General features: G+C 47.2%; 1 protein-coding gene across 2 annotated transcripts; it reads right to left on the bottom strand.

Annotated features, from left to right (window-relative positions):
• LOC144169259 (uncharacterized) lies at positions 1 to 18,034 on the bottom strand. 2 transcript variants are annotated; one of them, XR_013322406.1, is made up of 2 exons: positions 17,621 to 18,034; positions 1 to 777 (listed from the first exon to the last, which is right to left on the bottom strand). XR_013322406.1 is itself a non-coding variant. In XM_077698322.1 (2 exons), exons 1-2 carry the CDS (start codon positions 17,715 to 17,717, stop codon positions 963 to 965), a joined length of 4,746 nt encoding a protein of 1,581 aa, XP_077554448.1. In that variant the 5' UTR covers positions 17,718 to 17,986; the 3' UTR covers positions 1 to 962. The 2 variants fall into 2 exon arrangements, 1 of the variants encoding a protein (XP_077554448.1); XM_077698322.1 differs by having other exon boundaries at positions 1 to 5,611; positions 17,621 to 17,986.
• Between the last annotated feature and the right edge of the window lie 685 nt (positions 18,035 to 18,719).

Genomic DNA, 18,719 nt, shown 5'->3' with positions numbered 1-18,719 from the left:
CTGTCGTCTGTGGAGAGATCGTTGGCACTCGGGTTGTCCAGGCTGTGGTCTGCGTCACGTTAGGTTCAGGTCGTGCCGTTGTTTCAGCGCTAGATGTGGACTGTGGAGGAACTGTTGGCGTTCCAGTCGCTCTAGCTGTGGTCTCCGTCATGTTAGGTGCTCCCGTCTCACTTGGCCCAGTTGTCATAGCACCTGCCGTGATTGTCGTGCTTTCTTGCATCGTGGTTGGCGTCAGCATGGTCGGAAATCTTGACGCGGTCGTTTCCTGCATTGTCGTTGTATCATTTGCTGCAGCGTGGGTCCCAGTCGTCTCCCCGGCTTCCGTAGACGTCACTTCGCGTTGAGATGTTGTCTGTGTAATGTATGAAGTTGTTCCCCTGGTTCCAAGACGCGTCCCTGTAGCGTCTGAAGCGGTGTATGTAGGTTCCGTGGCTAGTTCAGTGACATTTGTAGCTTCCGTAGTGGCTGCAGGTGTTCCTGATGCATCAGATGCTGTTCGCGTGTCTTCAGTCGCCCCAACGTCAGTGGGTGTTGCTGTTGTATTTTGCTCCATTGTTGCAGTTGTATTTTCTTCCATAGGCTCCAGTGTGGATGTAACCGTATCTGTCATCGTTGGTATCCCCTCCGTGTTCATATCTGTGAAAGGTGTGGAACTGACTTCGGTTTCAGGCAGTGGAAAAAGAGAGACGTTTGTCGCAGGGGGCAAGGGTACGGCCCGCGCTTCCGGCACGCCCGGTATTTCGCTGCCCACAGATGGTCCGCCAACAGCCCCGTTGCCTACGTGAACAAACATAGGATGCATTTCAGTAAAGCACTCTGCGGACATTGAGTAGCTTACGAGTAATGCGGTATTAACGAAGAATAATAACGTGCATCTTCCATGTGAGCAGCAATACAAGGGTACGGCAAGGGTCACTTTGTGGCTACGAACCCTGTGCGCACCTTTTCGCGACAGGTGTCCTTCAGCGTATTAAGTGGGCGACAGACGCCGGGTCAATAAGGCTACCCTTAATTCCTTCGTCGGTGTAGTGCAAGCTCTCAAGTGGTGAGGTGGGTGATGCATTCGGGTAAGTGACCAAGCTGGTTACGCTGACATTGCCGTTGTACAACGCAGCGTTTGACGTACTGCTTCGGGCGCCCATCAGCTCTCCATGTATGCCTTCGTCCGTGAACGGCAGCAGGCCATCACTGCTGCTTTGAGCAACCGCCAACTGTCCGCCTATGCCTTCATCTGTGAACGAAGGAAGGCTGGGTGTGCTGACAGAGATGAGTCCCCCGCCTATGCCTTCGTCGCTGAATGGCATGCTGGAAGTGCTGCCCTGATCGGTGACCAACTGTCCACCTATACCTTCATCGGTGAACGGAGGCAGGCTGGGTGTGCTGAAAGTGAATAATCCACCGCTGATATTTTCATTAGTGAATCGCACGGTCGTAACGGTTGAAGACGGCGTTGATATGGAGGATGTCATGCCGCTTCCTGTACTATTGGTCGACTCCGTTGTTTCCACATTTATGGTAGTCTCTGGAATAGTTACTCCAACAGTGCTTAAATTGTCTTGCGTGTAAGCGGTAGTGCTCACTGATTCATTTTCAGATGAGGACGGTGTATATTCTGTGATCGGGGTCGTTCCAGTGCCGTGATTTGTTGCAGTGGCTGTCTCGGTTGAATTGCCTGTTTGTTCTGTTTCTTCGCTGTGCGTAGACACGGGAAATGAAAATGTTGTAGGGATAGAAAACGCCGTCGTAACTGAAGACTCAGTCACAGTAAGTTCGCTTGGGCTACTAGGTGGAAAGTTGGAGGATGTTCGAGTCACAGCAGGGGTATCGGTTACCTTGACAGTTGTAGCTTCTGTAGTGCTTTCTGCGACAGAGTGATTAGTAGTCGGTGGATAAGACCCTGGTGATGACACGGATGGTGGCACGTCGGTGTATTGTTCAGTTTCTGGTGTAGTCCGGAGGCTTGTACTTTCGGTCGACAAGCCTTCTGTTACCGTAGTTGTTAATTTCGTTTCAGAGACGTCATCATAGGTTGTCGTCGAAACGCTGCCGGGGCCCTCAGTTTCTGGGAGGCGAGAGGTTGATTCTTCTGAGCTTGTCACTGTCGGATGGTTGGTACTTTCAGACTCTGACTCACTCTGTTTCGTAGTTTCGTAAGTACTACGGTCTGAGGAGCTTGTCACAGGCTCTGTCGTAGCTTCCGTGTGCAAATTGTTTGTGGCTTCGGTTGCAGTTGATTCCACTGCTGAGCTTGTACGCGTATCTGTGGTTGTCCACGTATGATGCGTGGTTGGTTGGGAATGTGGTTCTGGGGATGATTCAGTGGCAATAGGTGTTATCGAATAGTCGATACTTGTGCTCTGAAACGCCTCAGTTGTGGCTACAGTTGTATCCGTATTTTCTGGGGTGACAATAGCTGTGTTTGTGTAATGATCCGAATTTGTAGTAGTTTCTGTGTTTATTGAGCCTGTGTTTGTTGCAGCCTCAGTATTTAGCTCGCTGGTAATATCAGTTGACAAATTCGCTTCACTCGAAGTTGCTCCTGTTGCGGTCGAACCCCATGCAGTGTTTTCGGTTCCTTCGGTGTCATGTACAGTTGGTGTCAGTGTGGGCAAGTCTTGTGTCGTCCAGGTTGCTGTTGTAAAGTCTGCATCCGAAGGGTGTCCAGAGGTGGGTTCTGTGCTCGTGAATACATCCGTTTCATAGTGTTCTGTAGTGGTGTGGTAAACATCTGTCCCAGTGTTACTTGTCGTGGGACCAGTCGTGATCTTGGTTGTGATTTCAGTCGTATAGCCGCTCGTGACATCAGTACTGACTTCATTCGTAAGATCTGTTGTGACCTCGGTATGGGCCTGAGTGGTCAGATCGGTAGTGATCTCAGTCCCCGGGTCGGTAGTGACCTCAGTCGTTGAATCGGTGGCGACTTCACTCGTAAGACCAATCGTGACCTTAGTCAGCAGATCGGTAGTCTCCTCAGTTGCCGGGATGGTAGTAACCTCAGACGTAAACTCGGTAGCTACCTCAGTCGTCAGAACGGTAGTGACTTCAGTAGTCAGACCGGGTGTGACTTCAGTCGTAAGATCGGTAGTCACTTCTGTCGGCGGATAGCTAGTAACCGGGGGTGTCACATCGCTAGTGACCTCAATGGTTAAACCTGTAGTGACTTCAGTTGTCAGACCGGTCGCGACCTCAGTAAGCGGATCGGTAGTGGCATCAGTCGTGAGTTCAGTAGGGACTTCAGTAGTAAGCCCGGTCGTGAACTCACTCGTCAAATCGGTAGTCACCTCAGTACTCGGATCGGTAGTAACTTGAGACGTCACGTCAGTGGTGACATCAATCATCAGATCGGTCGTGACTTCAGTCGTCACCTCAGTAAGAGGGTCGGTAGTGGCATCAGTCGTGAGTTCGGTAGTGACTTCAGTAGTCAGCCCGGTCGTGACCTCACTCGTCAAATCGGTAGTCACCTCAGTACTCGGATCGGTAGTAACCTGAGACGTCACGTCAGTGGTGACATCAATCGTCAGATCGGTCGTGACTTCAGTCGTCAGGCCGGTCGCAACCTCAGTAAGAGGGTCGGTAGTGGCATCAGTCGTGAGTTCAGTAGTGACTTCAGTCGTCAGCCAGGTTGTGACCTTACTAGTCAAATCAGTAGTCACTTCAGTTGTTGGATCGGTAGTAACTTGAGACGTCACGTCGGTAGTGACCTCAATCGTAATATCGGTCGTGACTTCTGTATGTGATTCGCTGCTCATTTCCATCGAAGAAATTTCGCTCGTCGATTCACTTACCACACTTTCGGTAGTCCAATCTGAGTCCGTGTTCGTGTTCTCTGATTCTCTAATAACATCAGATGTGGCTTCGCTACCAGGTTCTGTTAGTATCTCGGTTGTTGCTGGATACAACATCGTCGAATATGCATGTGCGTTACTACTTGTTGTGTCGGCGGTACCATCCGTAGTAAAGTCGCTGCTAGTCACAGTCGATGCAGTTTCAGTCGTTTGCTCAGCTTTCATGCTCTCGGTGGTCCAATCTACGCCGGTGCTCTTTCGATCTATGGTCGGATCAGTATTCGTATACTCAGATTCCGTGGTAGAATCAGACATATATTCCATATTTGTTTCCGTACGACCCTCGGTTATCTCTGCTGACGTAGTCGGATACGTGCCCCGATGACTAGCCGTTGTATCCACCGTGAACTCAGTATTCGGGTCGGTGCTCGCTCTAGGTGACGTATATTCAGTCGAAGGGTCGGTCGCTTCGCTTTCGGTGCTCAGACTTGGGTCTGAAGTCTTCGGGTCCGTCGTCCAATCAGAACTCATGTGATCCGATTCAGTTGTAAGGTCGTACGAAGACTCGGTACTTGCATCGGTAAAGCCCGCTGTTGTTTTCGGGTCCGAGCTACTCCAATGCGGGCTCGTACCATCAGGTGTCGTTTCGGTGTCTCGTGCAACAACAGTGCTTCGCTCGTTCCATGCTGTGGGTTGCGTGTATTCTGCTGTCCAGTCGGTCGGATGCGTTATCACCCATGGCGGTGCTCCTGTAACCTCGGTGTTGGGGTCACCAGGCGTTTGTGTGGCAAATAGCCACGGCGTTGTTTCCGGTGTGTTAGTATTTTCGGTAGTCCAAATGCGCTCTGTTTTCGGATTAGCTGTTGTCAGCGTAAAAGGATCGTCTGTATGCGTCACAAATTCGCGCGTATTTTCTGCTCCCGTGTCGGTGGCGGTTACGGCTGTGCTGTGCGGCGCAAGCGAGAGTGACGTCTGGGGCGCATTTGTAGTCGCGTCATTCCATGAATGCGCCTCTGTTGTTACCGTCCGCTCTGTTTCGACAGATTCCCCACGTGTGCTAATGGTGGGGCTGCCAGTAGCAAGGTCGTATGTGACGCTCTCTGTTGCAACGGTAGTTTGGTGGTCGCGCGTTCCTGTCGTTCTTTCAGTAAGTTCTGCCTGAGTTGTGGACTCAAGTCGTGGCTCTGTGGTTTGTCCCGAAGTGACGGCTGAAGCAGTCGTGCCGGCCATTTGCGTCGTGGGAAAAAAGGACGGCTCCTCCGTCCCTGAACTCGTCGGAGGTTCTGTGTTGGGGGTCACGTTTATTATACTCGACGTCTCCTCATTTAGCGCTTCAGTTCCTGTCACTAGTGGTGTTTCGGTGACGACCGCCTCAGTGCTGGCGTTATGCTGGCCTGGTAGCGTCGGTGGCATAGCAGACATGGTCACCGACAGTGTCCCGTCGGTCGTTGGTTGCACGCTGGTTTCACTGGGAACTTCGGAAGAATTGCCAGATTCAGTCGTCGGTTGGGTCCTGGTCCCCTGCGACACACTTACGCTCCCAAACGGCGTGGTGGTCGGGCCGGATGTTGTTGACGACCGCGTCGACGTCGTCACAGGACTAGTTAACGTAGGCGGTTGCTGAAACACAGGAATGGACATGAGCGCGTACAGGCGCGCAACCTGCTGCACGGAGGAGGCGTTTCCATACACGAAGTTGTACACTTTGTCTATGGGCGTGTTGTTTCCTTGGGTCTCACGCACGACGCCACCCAGATAGCCGAAAGACCGGGCGACCCGACGGCTGCCGGCACTGCTGTTGCCAGGGCCGGCGCTTGTTTGCTGACCTAGAGGATACGGGTGGGGCGGGGCAAAGGACGTTTTTGAGCTCGGGCTCTGATTGATGCATGGGTGGCCGTTTGTTTACGAAGCTGTGTAGGTGCAGGTGCCGTACACACGGGCTGCCGTCAAAATTCTTATGGGGTTGCCAAAAACAGTAGCGCCTCTGCTATGGAACGCTTCATATTTTGTTCCTGATATTTAAAATTGGTTTCCTACGCCTAGCTATATGTAAGGAACACATAAGCAACAACGTGTATTCTGTGCCATTAATGACGCTGAAGTACAGCTGTGCGCTTTTTATAGAGCCCCAAGTTCAAAGTAGCCAAAAACGTAGCCTTTTGCGGATTTGTACTGATAAAATTGTTCGTTTCCTTACTACACTGCAAGCAGCACTTTTAACATTTAAATAAAATTTTGTCTACTAAAATTGGCCACGCAAAAAGGCAAGGCCTGCATTGATTGGGGAATATGTATATTAAACGTTCTTTTACAATTTAATTACATTACAGCAAGGCGTCAATCGTTCCTCGATGCATCCCTCCTGAAAGGTTCCGTATATATGGAATTATGGGAATGCGGAGTACATTCCTAGCATGACACAAAGCCGCCCCAAAAGAAGAAAGATTTTTGAGAAGCACATGAAAATAAAACATTGCATGCCTCTTGAAAAACTTGACAGCTGTTTTAAATCTGTATGATCATCAGAACCACGAAATCATTGCCCGTATGAATTACGTATATACGAAGTATACGGAAATCATATGGAGCGTGGGTTTGCTTATTATTGAAGATAAAAACACGAAAACTGTGGCAATCGTTCACATTGTGCGAACTCATATGATTCCCATGATTGTGGAACTAATATGTTCATTCATTACGCTTGGAGGCGTAACACTCCGTATAAATTTCGTATTCCCATCATTTCGTACATATGGAACTTTTCAGTAGGGATGTTATTTTAACAACCAAGTGCCATAAAGCTTCCGTTAAACAGCGTGACTTCCGCACATGAAGTTTAAGCCAAACATATCTCTAAATCATGTAGTGCGCTGAAACAAGAGAAGAAACATGGTGCACAACTCTGTAACCGAAATAGCAGTTAGTCCGTGCAAAGAAAACGACGTGCTGAAAATCATTCTAATATCAGCTTTCCTGGACTGGGGTTACAGAAAATGCGGTTCAAGAACAGAAAAGAAACACGGCGCAGGTGTAGAGGCGGCAGTGACCGCTCAGTTCACTTCAATATTTAGACAACGTGTAAAACACAATAGGAGATAACAATGTATTGTCTTATTACGTACCGTGTCTTCCCCCTTTATTTTTTTTGTACATCGAGCAGCAAGTATTTCTGATAACAGACGGGTCCGCAAGATAAAAAATATTATCAGTTCGCAAGTTACGTCTTTAGAAAACCGTTCCTTTAATCTCTCAAAGTGTATATGCAGCAGTAACTCAGCGCGGCAGCCTTTCTATAACTAGCGAGAGTGCGTTTAAAAATAAGTGAGGCCAGCGAAAACACTCCAATTGTTTTGTAAGCAAATTCTAGTCAAAAGGAGCGGCGAAGGGGTACGAACAAATTTCTTGTCATGCGGAAATATATTTTTCGTTCATCCTATAATGCTCCAGCCCTGTAACGTACGTTTCTAGGGTCTGCTTGACTATTGTCTAGGGGCTTCTTTAAAAAAAACAAACCAAAGCACCTTTCTGATATGAGAAAGATGATTAAAACGCGAAGCTTTCTCTGATCTAACATGCGTCAAAGCCAAATTCCATATTCCACTCTGCCAAAGCCAAAAACGAACGACCCCCCCCTCCCCACCAAAGTGCAACCCTGCAAAGAGAATGCATTTCCCCATCATCATCATCATCATCATCATCATCGCTAACGGTGTGTATTGCGAAACTGTATTTTGCATATTACGAGAGGTCGGTTAAATGTGCAAAGACATCCCATTGTTATGCTATGTGGTGTATCACTGATGTACCCTTTGTAAAACCCATTGTGTAAAGTGGGCTTTCCTGAAGTGTGTTTTACTCGGACGTCAACGCTATCAGTGATGTATAGAAAGCTTCGCTTAAAAAAAAAATCGGCCACGTACTCTTGAGTAACTCAATCCTCTGTTCTTCTTCTCCTGCCCCTTCCTGTTTCTGTGTCTTTTTTCGTCCCCTCACCTCCCTTCTGCTTCTTTGCGCTATTGGCTTTACTACTACCAAGTCAATACAAAGTTTCTCATCCCCGTTCTCCCCCCCCCCTTTCCATCCCCCTTCCTTATTCGCCGCCTCAAATACCACTCCCCTCGTGCTTTCTACTCTCCTCTCTCTCCTCACCTTATTCTACTTTAATTTCCTTTCCCATCCCCTCACTCTCAAACCCGATCACTCCACGTACCTCTCTCTTCCCTCCCATCCTCAATATCTATCACCATTTTCCTCCATTTTATAACTTCCCCGTCGTCCATACTTTGACATCGTGCTCCGCTTCTCTTCCCTCTTCCTCCCATTCCCTCCCTTCTTGTGATACGCTCGCCTCTCCCCTCTTCCACTTCTATTACCATTCCTCTCGTCTACCCTGCTTTTCGCTTCCTTCCTATTCCTACCCTCCTCTTGCGTTACCTTCCTCCTAACATCATCTTCCCTTCACCACCGTCCATTCTTCTTCCTCCTCTGGTACCTTCCGCGGCCCCATGCCTTTCCACTGCAACTTTTCGCAACCCCTCCGCATCCTGTCTTGCAGAAGGGTTTGCTGACGGGCCAGTTGGTACATTGTAACACTAAGAAAAACAGCGCAATCAAGAAGAAAGGAAGCGCTTGTGTCAGTGAGCCGCCAGTTTCACTTCTAGAAAAGGAAATGCTGCATTTATCATGAACATTTGACTCTGTATCGGCACGTGGCGGATTATGCTTTTTTACGAGACATCAGTTTTTTTCAATGTGATATCTCTCTGATGTCTTTATCGGTGCTTTTTTTTTTCCTTTTTCTATATATGTTTTCTGCTGAAATAAAGCGCTCAGTTATTCGTCAGCGCCTGTGGTTTTGTCATCCCTTTCTTCGTCCTGTAGTTCGCACTGTTTTTCTTAGCGTTACACCCTGTCTTCCTTTTAACCCACTTTTCCTCCCTCACTCCCCTTCCGCTAGGCTCCTTCCTCCTCCAATTTTACCCACCTCCGATTGCCTTTCCGCACCCCTCATCCGCGTATCACCTCACTCCAGTCGCACTACTCCCTCTCCACTTCATTCTACTCCGAGTCTACCCCTTCCCGCCCCCTAGCTGCAGCACTGTTTCTTAAGCCTCTCCCTCTTCCCCCCTTCGTATTCCACTCTCCTCCGCAGCACTTCTTCATCCTCCCCTCCATATTCTCTTGTTCTTTCCTTTGCCTCCTCCCTCTCTCTTTTTACTGCCCTCCTCTTTTCACCATCCTCTAATACCATCACCACCGCCAATTCTCTTTTCCCTCCGTTTATATTCCTTTCTCAAATGAACCAAGAACAATTTCACACAACAAAACGCTTTTCAATAAAGGATTCACGGCGCGCGCGGATGAAAGTTTAATATTCACAGAAATAATGTTCAATCTGAGGGGTCGTGCTTTATCGTCCCTATCAAAAAAGAAAGAGGCCCACCGAACAAACGGAGCAGTGAGCCGAGCGAAGTTCGCGCGCATGGGCACGCCCGCGGACAGTAAAGAACAATTCCGAGTATTTGTAGAAGTTCACTGAGGGAGATGAAAGTTTAATGTTCCCTCTTTTACTTTTGAGCTTCGCGACAAATGGTGCCGCTTTGGCACTCCCTCTTTAAAACGAATTTTTAACTGAGCCTTTGTGCTCCGCGCCTCGGGTCGTTTCGACCGATGACGGACACTGGTGGGGAGGACTCCTGCTGTAAGCGAGCGCGCAAGCATAAGCGGCACAATCGGGATTTAATGGACTGCTGCCTAAAGGATACCGATGACAATGCCTAGGCATTCTGTACCGAGCACCCCAGCCGCGAAAGGTGTAATGCACCGAATCTGCACAAAAATACGCAATTGGCGAAGTTTCAGCATTTAGTCGCTTTGACACTAGTCTGACTGTAAAGCAGTTACCGAAGGGAAACAGAAAAACCACAGAAGTACAAGAAACAGACAAAAAGCTAAGAAAATCACAATGGTATACCTAATTTACCGCCCTCGCACGATTGATACAAAAATACACCCCCCCCCAAAAAAAAAAAAACACAAACAAAAAATCCTCGAAAGGCACCTTACTCTGCACCTGGGTCCAATTAAAACGTCTCCACTCAGTTTTGGGGAGCACTGGCACTTCACAGGGCTCGTTGTTATCCCTCATTCTTCTCAATATCGCCGTAAAAGACCTCCCCCTTTTACTATCCCCCCTACCGGACCTCCACCATTGACTTTACGCAGATGACATCACTCTTTGGATCTCCAAGGGTGCGGACGGACACATTCAGGTAACACTTCAAACAGCTACCCAAATAACTGAAACATACACTTTTAGCCGCGGGCTCTCCTGCTACCCTCAAAAGTCCGAGCTTTTCCTTTTTCGGCCAAACACGCACGACCCCCCCTCCCCCCCTCCCCCCTCCCTTTTGGTCTGCGCCTAGATAGAAAGGGACATTACCTGGACACTGTCCGAGAACTCGAACGTGGCATATACCAAAACTACCGGACTAATATCTCGAATATCTTTGAAGCATATGGTAACGCTACCGAACTGGTTGCATGTTGTGCTTAGTAGATGGCATTGGCTATATCGCAGGCAGATACCGCCGCGGAAACACCGGGGCGACGAAGAGAAGAATGAGGTGCTTTTGTGTGTTCAGGGTTCGGCCACCACGCTCAGCCACGGTCCTCACCCAGGCCGTATAAATAAACCCTCAGCTCACCCCACAAACGTCTGAACGTCACCGTAACAATATGTATGATGGTTTCTTGACTGCGCGAAAGTTCTTTTAGATGCGACGGCATCTCGTTCACTCGCCTTGTCCCTCCATACGGCGTTGTCGTTGTCCGTCCACACCCCTCCCCCTTTCTCCTCGCCGCGCGAGCTGCGCTCTCCGCCGCTCACCCCCTCTCCTCTCCGATAGCGAACACTCTCTCGCGAGGGGCATTGGATTGGATTCGATTGGCTTGGCTTGGCTTGGCTTGAATTGGATTGGATTGGATTAAAGTGGATTGTGTTGGATTATGTTGCGTCATAGCCGCGCAACGTTGCGTCATAGCCGCGGCAGGGGGTTCACGGCACGTTTCACGCGATGGGAGAATCAACCTAACGGAAACAACAACGGAACCCCCTATGCGTCGCATCTACACAGGGGTTCCCGCGAGGGGAGGTGGGAGTAATTTTTGTCTTTGCTGATGCTTTGCGGGGACGTGGAATTGAACACTCGACCCACAGAAGAGCTGCTGAAGCAGATCCTTGAGTGACAAAAAAGTCTTTCAAAGCAGACGAGACAATATTGAGTTGCAGCTCAAGGCATTCGAAGCGTCGGCAAAGGCTATCGGGGAAGTTGTTACCAAGGTGTCCATTCTTGAAAAATGCGTAAGAAACTTGGAAGATAAGCTTGTTAGTTTAGAATACCGCAGTAGGCGTAACAATATCGCCGCGTTTCGTATTCCGGAGGATCCTAACGAAGAAGTGGAACATTTTACAACAAAAGTAATTCAAGATGTCCTTGCCAAAGAAATGGGAGTTACCGTCAGAACAACTAAAACAATTCACAGAACTGGGCGCATACAGCAGGGGAAAAAAACGCGTGCCGTGATTATAAAGTTGATTGATTACCGCGAGAAAACAAAACTCTTAAAAAACGGCTTTCAACCTAAAGGAACGGGTGTTTCGATTTTCGAGGATTTTGCGGCAGCCACTCGCCAAAAGAGAAAAAAATGTGGGACCCCCCAAAGAACCTCCGAGGGCAAGGTAGCAATTTAAGTTGGTTTACGACAAGAATAAAATCGTCAAAGATTCGTTTGCGTGGGACACCAGCCGCAACGAAATGGTTGTTGTGGGTCGACAGCGCGATAAAGAACCCCGTCCGCAAGAACCGGCCACAATACAAAAAAAACCTCTTGTGTGCTTGAATACTAACGCCCTAATCCTCCAAACAAATATGACGACCTCGAAAGTATTGCGATAGCATATAGACCTGATATTGTGACCCTAACAGAAACATGGCTAACCAGTGGCATTACCGATGACGAAATAACACCGCCGGAGCATGCTGTATGTCGTGGACGGAGACTCTCGCGGTGGGGGCAATGCAATCGTGTTTCGTGAACACCTGCATGTCTTCAGGCTCCTCGACATAGTGGACGTCGAATGCGTCATTATCAATGTAGCCTTAGACGAATTCAGCTTGATCGTGGGAGGATCCTACCGGCCCCCGAATACAGACAACACTTTTTTCGAAGCACTGAACGAATTTTTGTGCTCTTCTAAAGCCATATATCAAATCATGATAATAGGTGGTGACTTCAACACCCCGCTATCAACTGGTCCACCGAAGCTCCTGAACCCCTCTCTAATGCAGCGCAGCCTTTAGTAGACATCGCATCTTCGCACACTGTCACGCAGATAGTCACACTACCTACGCGCATTCAAAAAGGTGTGGCGTCCATTCGAGACCTTTTCTTATCAGTGACAGCTTAGTACATCGTGATTATGAAGTACAGATCCTTGACAGTATATCTGACCACAAAATAGTGTGCTTGACAATGCAATTAAATTATTCCTTAAAACGGCGCCACAAGGATACAGTGGTGCCCCTATTTTGTCGTGCCAACGGCGTTGACATACTTTACACGCTAGACACGTCGTTTTACGATTTAATTTCGTTGTCGAACTTGAACGCATGCTTCGTCGATGATTTATGACACTCCTTCAAAAGCCTTGTTTTGACATGCGTAGAAAAATTTGTGCCGACCACGCGAAAAAAGGTGCACACCAAGAGTCTCCGGATATCTGGAGAAGTAGTGCGACTCAGTCGAAAGACCAAAAAGATAAGAAACTAATACCGGGACTTTCCCTCCACGACACTCATGTGCAAACTGACCGGCTTACGCCTGCACCTTAAGGAAAACGTAAAAAAGAAAAAGACTACTACTACAAAACTTCCATGAAAGAATTCCTTCTTTCATCCCCAGCAAAGTTTTGCCGCCGCTTTTGTTCGTGCACAGAACCACTGAAAATTCTTTTGATAAATGGAGAACCCACGTCAGACAAACTTTAACAGCTTTCTTCGCTCTGTTTTCACAAACGACAACGGCAAAAGACCAAACTTTGATTCTGTCGAGAATCCTCCTCCCATCAGCTCAATTTCAATATCAGAAGTGGGCGTGCTCTCACTTTTCCTAAATATCGACACAAAAAAAATCTCTTGAAATCGATGGGATACCAAACGCATTTCTTAAAAGGTATGCCGAATGGTATTCGAAGTACTTGACCGTTACATACAAAAAATCCCTTTCGCAATCAAAGGTCCCAAAAGACTGTAAAAGCGGAAGCATCACCCCAATTCATAAAACTGACAGGAAATTATTGCTTTCGTCGTATCGGCCAATTTCAATATTGTGCTCTTTAGCGAAAATCCTTGAGCACAAATTTGTAAAGATTAATTCCATTTTTTGAAGAGCCCAACCTTATTGATTCACGGCAACATGGTTTTGGAAGAGGACTTTCCACGACTACGCAACTCCTGGAAATGATTCACGACTTTACGGCAGTTCTAGATCAGCAGGGACAAATCGATGTTGTTTTTTAGATTCCGAAGAGGCTTTTCATCGCGTTTATCACCCTAAATTATTGCTGAAGTTCCGGCCTCGTTTATCACCCTAAATTATTGCTGAAGTTGCGGCCTATCTTAAAAAGCGACTCATTACTCGGATGGCTAGATTCGTATCTGTCTTCTTCATACCTAAGTGTCAAAATTCTAGATGTTTGATCAAATCCACGATCTGTACTATCAGGCATCCCTCAAGGATCTGTGCTTGGACTACTGCTTTTTCTCATTTTTGCACACAGGTTCACGGAGGTTTACACACGGGTTCACACAGCAGTAAACTATTTGCAGACGACTGCATTCTGTACAACAAAATTCATAGCCCTAATTACCAAGCGCTGCTCAATTCGTTTCTTGGTAAAATCCAATCATGGTGCAAGACATGGCAAATGCGTATCAGCCTCAAGAAGACAGTGGCAATGACAATAACCCGAAAACAGCAATCCTCAAATTTTTCGTGCTTTATGGTGGTCATTCCTTATCTTCTGTGCACAGCTACGAGTACTTGGACGTTCCACTCACTTTGGTTCTTAAAATAGAACGAGCACGAACGAGGGCAACTCAGAAGCTTAAGTATCTTAACAGGTCATTGTCAAAAACGACCCAGGAAATAACACTATTAGCTTATAAAACCTTCATCCTCCCGATACTCCAAAATGCGTCAGTTGTATGGGACACTTATACTTAAATTAACATTAACCAACTAGACAGCGTGCAGCGTAAGGCCATTAGATTCGTCTACAACTCATATAGTTGGCATACATCGCCTATTGCTCTTTTGAAAAGTGGCCAATTGGAAAGCTTGCAGTTTAGACGGTACTAGGACAGGCTCAAATTTATGTACCTACTTTACCACGATAAATTAGGAATTAACAAACTTACATAGATACAACCAGTAACATTACGTCCGACGCGGTCAAATCATGCTAAGAAACTGATGAACGTTTCGTGCAGAACAGATGTGTTTAAAAACTCGTTTTCCCCTCGTACTGTTCGAGAATAAAGCGCGCTCCGCCCCGATGTTATGGAATATTTGAAGGTAGAAGCATTTATGTCAAAATAAATAAATAAATAAATAAATAAATATATAAATAAATAAATAAATAAATAAATAAATAAATAAATAAATAAATAAATAAATAGATAAATAAAAATAACAAAATCGAGAGCACCTTCTCAAGTCCTGCCTACTACATAGTATAGCTGAAAGTTGTCTTAGGTTCTTCCGGAATAAAATCCTGCTGGGCCGTGCGAATCGCGAAGCTAATTGCTGTCTCCACACTAGTCTTGAGCCACACTGAGCCCAGCTATCCCTTGCTATAGTAATGCCACCATAGTCTTGATCCATTAATAAGCACCGCGCTGCTGTGTTTGTTCGTGGCCGAGACCATCGGAGTTCGCAACCCCGTAGCTGTGCGGTGAGAACGACCAAAAGGACGTAGAATGGGGCTAGTTGGTGATGTTTCATTCATATTGAATAGCGCTACGTATACAAAGACAAATAGGACGCTAACAGGACTGGGACGATGCGCAAATGTTGCCTCGTCCTAGTCCTGTTAGCGTCCTATTTGTCTTTGTACGTAGCGCCGTTCAATATCAAGGCGAGAGCGAAAACAGTTTTGTGACAATTCCTATTAAGCGGCATCGGGTGGCCAATATCCCAGGTCAGATTACGAGAGAGAAGTCAAATTCGTCTGGATATGTAATTTGGAGAAGTAGTAACCGGCTGGCAATCACGGTAGGGAGTGGCTACCAAGAGACTGGGCTGGAAGCGTCGGAAGGCCGTTAGCTCCATTGAGGGGGTAGATAAGAAAATTTAGTGGCAAAGAATGGATTCGGACAGCGCAGGATCGCATCGGTTGGAAGTCGATGGGAAAGGCTTCCACCCTGTAGTAGACATAAAATATGTCGATGGTGATGATGATGACGACAATGATGGCGATGAGATTTCAAACTGAAGCTTCAAAGTATTTGAATGTTGTGGACCAATTTTAGCAGCGAGTCAATAAGCAGTACCTTTTAAACAGGCCACGTGAGAACAATAGTTCTAATTTTATCAACCGCCAGCCCATCGTGTATGGTTAGAATTTCACTGCACGAAACTATTTATGCCCGGGCGGCAAGGCCTCCCGTTTCAAACGTTTAACTGGCGTCCGCGTGATCTTTTTCGTGAAAAACACAATGCAGCTCAGAATCTCAGCGGAATCTCTGCTTCGAAAAAGCGCGCGCAACACGTCCTGCGACTTTTTAATCCCGAAATGCTTTTAGATCCCGGTCGGTAAGCGAGTCCAGTTTCTAGATAAGGCTACTACAAGATACCCTAGTCAAATGTAACTGCGTTCGCACGTCAGATAAATTACAGAAATTTCTGAAAGCGTTTTTCAAACGTATCCGCGCCCTTACAAGTCCGGAAACTCTTTGCTTGCTTTTGTGATGTCACATAAATATTATCACCGCTATTAGCCGGCTACGTTTGAGTTGCCACTATAAATGCATTTGACAGTCACTTTAAGGAAATGACAAAAACGAAACAGGTACTAAAGAGGCATCTGCTGATAAGAGCAAATCATGCGTTGTGCCTTTCGGTGCTGATGATAACTACAGAGTTCACAACATTTCGATAGCACGAACGAGAAAGTTAAATTTTTTTGTTAACCGTCTGCAGAGCCTGCTAAATGGTAACTGGTAACTTTTAGTATGTAGACTTTTTTCGCCGGACGGCAGAACCTAAAAGTTGAACTCCACTTAATTAAAGAAGAAAACCAACGTCAAAAAAACTATTGGGGGTTGGTCAAGGTGTGCAGCGCTTATGAAGTACACCTTTTGTATCTTACTCCCATATGACTGAACGGCAAGTGAGTTGAACGTCTTGCTTGACGTTGGAAGCAAGTGCGCAATAGTTTCAAACGCAAATATGTTAATGCTTCACATTTGTGCGAAAATCGAGAGGTGGCTTTCAAGCAACAAAAAAAAAAAAAAACGTAGTCAACAGAATGGACCATGCAGAATACCGACTTCTATGCGCAGTCTTAACAGTGTCCCCGCCCTATAGATTGACCAAGAGACTTATGTGCGTCGTCCGAATCTCTGAATGTTCCACGTATATCTGTGCATAGCGTTATGTCCCAAGATTCGTTGCCCTTCTTACCCTCAGCTGAACATGGGAAACTTTGACTGGGCAAGGACATTTACGGCGCTTTATTTTTTATTCATACGTACGTACTCATCACGTTTTGGGAGCAGTTCCGCCCTACTGTCTTCTCTTTCGAGCTTTACTCATCAATTCGTGCCTTTTCATTTTTACATGGTTTCCGCGCATGTAGTAACCTATCTCACCACTAGAACAACGCCATGGGTGGTGTGCACAATTACGAATTTACCTTTAAACCTGCAAATACAAGTTTACCGAGTAGCACAAGGATACATTATAGGTGTTCGGAAACCCGGGCAATAATTTCCTCTACCCCGACGGCTAGGCTAGATTGTCAGCCGTTCAGGTTCTCCACGAGCATATGACCAGACTCATGCTAACCGCTTATGTATTTGTTCTTCAACAGAAGTGCTGTGAACCGAATATTACTATTATTATCATCACCCTCCTCCTATTCGTCCGCAGCTTCCTCACGATCATCATCTTGTTTGCGTCCATTGCAGGACCAAGTCTTTACCTAAAGATTTCCAGCTCTTTCTATTTTATCCTGAGTTGGCCAACTCTATCCTTTGTCTCCGGATTTTTTAAGTTCATACTACCGTCAAACCGTTGTCCTTCCCCTAATTCGTTTAGCCTACTTGGTAGCCATTCCGTTATGTGGATGATCACTTATTGTCCGTCATCCGCCAACTTGTCCTGCTCAACCCTACTACGATATCTTAATATCACAACTACAATGTCTTCCACAGAAGTCATTGCCCTCTAATTTAAATATACCATAAGCGAATAGTATAAAAAAAGAACGGGGGGGGGGGGGGCATGGGACTGGAAAAAGAAAATGTAAGTGAATCTCGCTGTATGCCAAATGTGCAACACACGTCTGTTTGCGTTCCTGTTGAAAAACGCCGCACGTTAGAAGGCAAGACAACCTTCGACGGAAAGAAACGGAGAAAATACAACCGCGCAAACACTGCCAGAGGGAATACAGAAGCTTCATGGCCACTAAGGGGAGGCAGCAAAACAAGTAGGTGCGAAAACGGAAGGCTATGTAGCCATCCTATCGTGTTCTACAACTCAGCACCCACCCTGTTCAGCAGGAGCGTCAGCAGACTGCGCGTCTACGGTACGCCCAGAAGCGACAAGAATTGTCAGAGCTGCCGTGAAGTATCCGGGAAGTCCCATAGCTCCGTGGACGTCTGCGTAGCCTGGGCGGCAGCGGCTCTCGGCTCACGAGAAGGGTGGGAACCGGCAAGACGAGGAAGCCACCGGTGGCCGGCCTCTCAGGGGTCTTCGAGCCTACCAGTTTGGCTCCGAGCTGCGCCTTTGGGCTTACTGGAAGTGCCGTCGCTGCAAATGCTTCCCAGCACGATTGAAGCGGCACATGTTTTGGGCCCCGGGGGTTCGTGTTGTTGCGCATACGCGCACGTTCCCGCATCCGGGAGCGGCCGGTTGAAGCGTGGTTCCGGCTGCCGCGTGCCGAACGGGCGCCGATTGTTGCGTGCATCTCCTCCGCGCAGTGACGCAGCTGCAACATTTGTTGAGCGGACTGCGTTGCACGAGTACCCGAGTGCGCGTACTGCGCGCGAATATAGCCTTAACGGGCAAGGGTGTCCTCGTGGAGCCTGCTCGTGTCAACATACACTAAGCGCGCTTTTAGCCACTGGCTGTCACTTTCGCTTGCAAACGTGGAGCCTACAAACCACAGAGTTTGAGGGTTTGGCTCAGAGTGTTTTGACAGCTGCCGGCAGAGCAAAAACAGACGAAGAGTTGGTGTGTCTCATTTTGAGGATCGAATAAACTGTTCCCCACATTGGCACGACGGAGGGCATAATCACTAGGCCTCCACGAGCCTCAAAAAGGACATCAAGGAATTTGCGACACCCCGCTGCGGTTCCATTATTGCGTGCAAGTGCGACGCCATAAGTAATAAATGAGCCAGCAGTGTAAATGACTCACCTGCAAAAGTTACTTCAGTTATTAAGAAATAGGAATAGGCATTGTAACGAGATTGCACCTTGCAGCTGGGCTGAATTCAAGACTGATGGGTCGTAAAGCTTCGATAATGTCGCTATGTGTTACGATTAATAGATTCAATTTCAGTGAATAGTAAGAAATGAAGTTAACTGAATATCTTACTTGGCCTCTCGGAAATATTAACATCAACACGAAAAAGGGCTAAATTGT

The sequence above is a fragment of the Haemaphysalis longicornis genome, unplaced genomic scaffold (assembly GCF_048455015.1).
Source record: "Haemaphysalis longicornis isolate Haplotype H1 unplaced genomic scaffold, Haemaphysalis longicornis Haplotype H1 scaffold_2, whole genome shotgun sequence".
Lineage (NCBI taxonomy): Eukaryota > Metazoa > Arthropoda > Arachnida > Ixodida > Ixodidae > Haemaphysalis > Haemaphysalis longicornis.
Note: the sequence above shows the minus strand (reverse complement) of the source record. Positions and strands in the feature narration are given on the sequence as shown.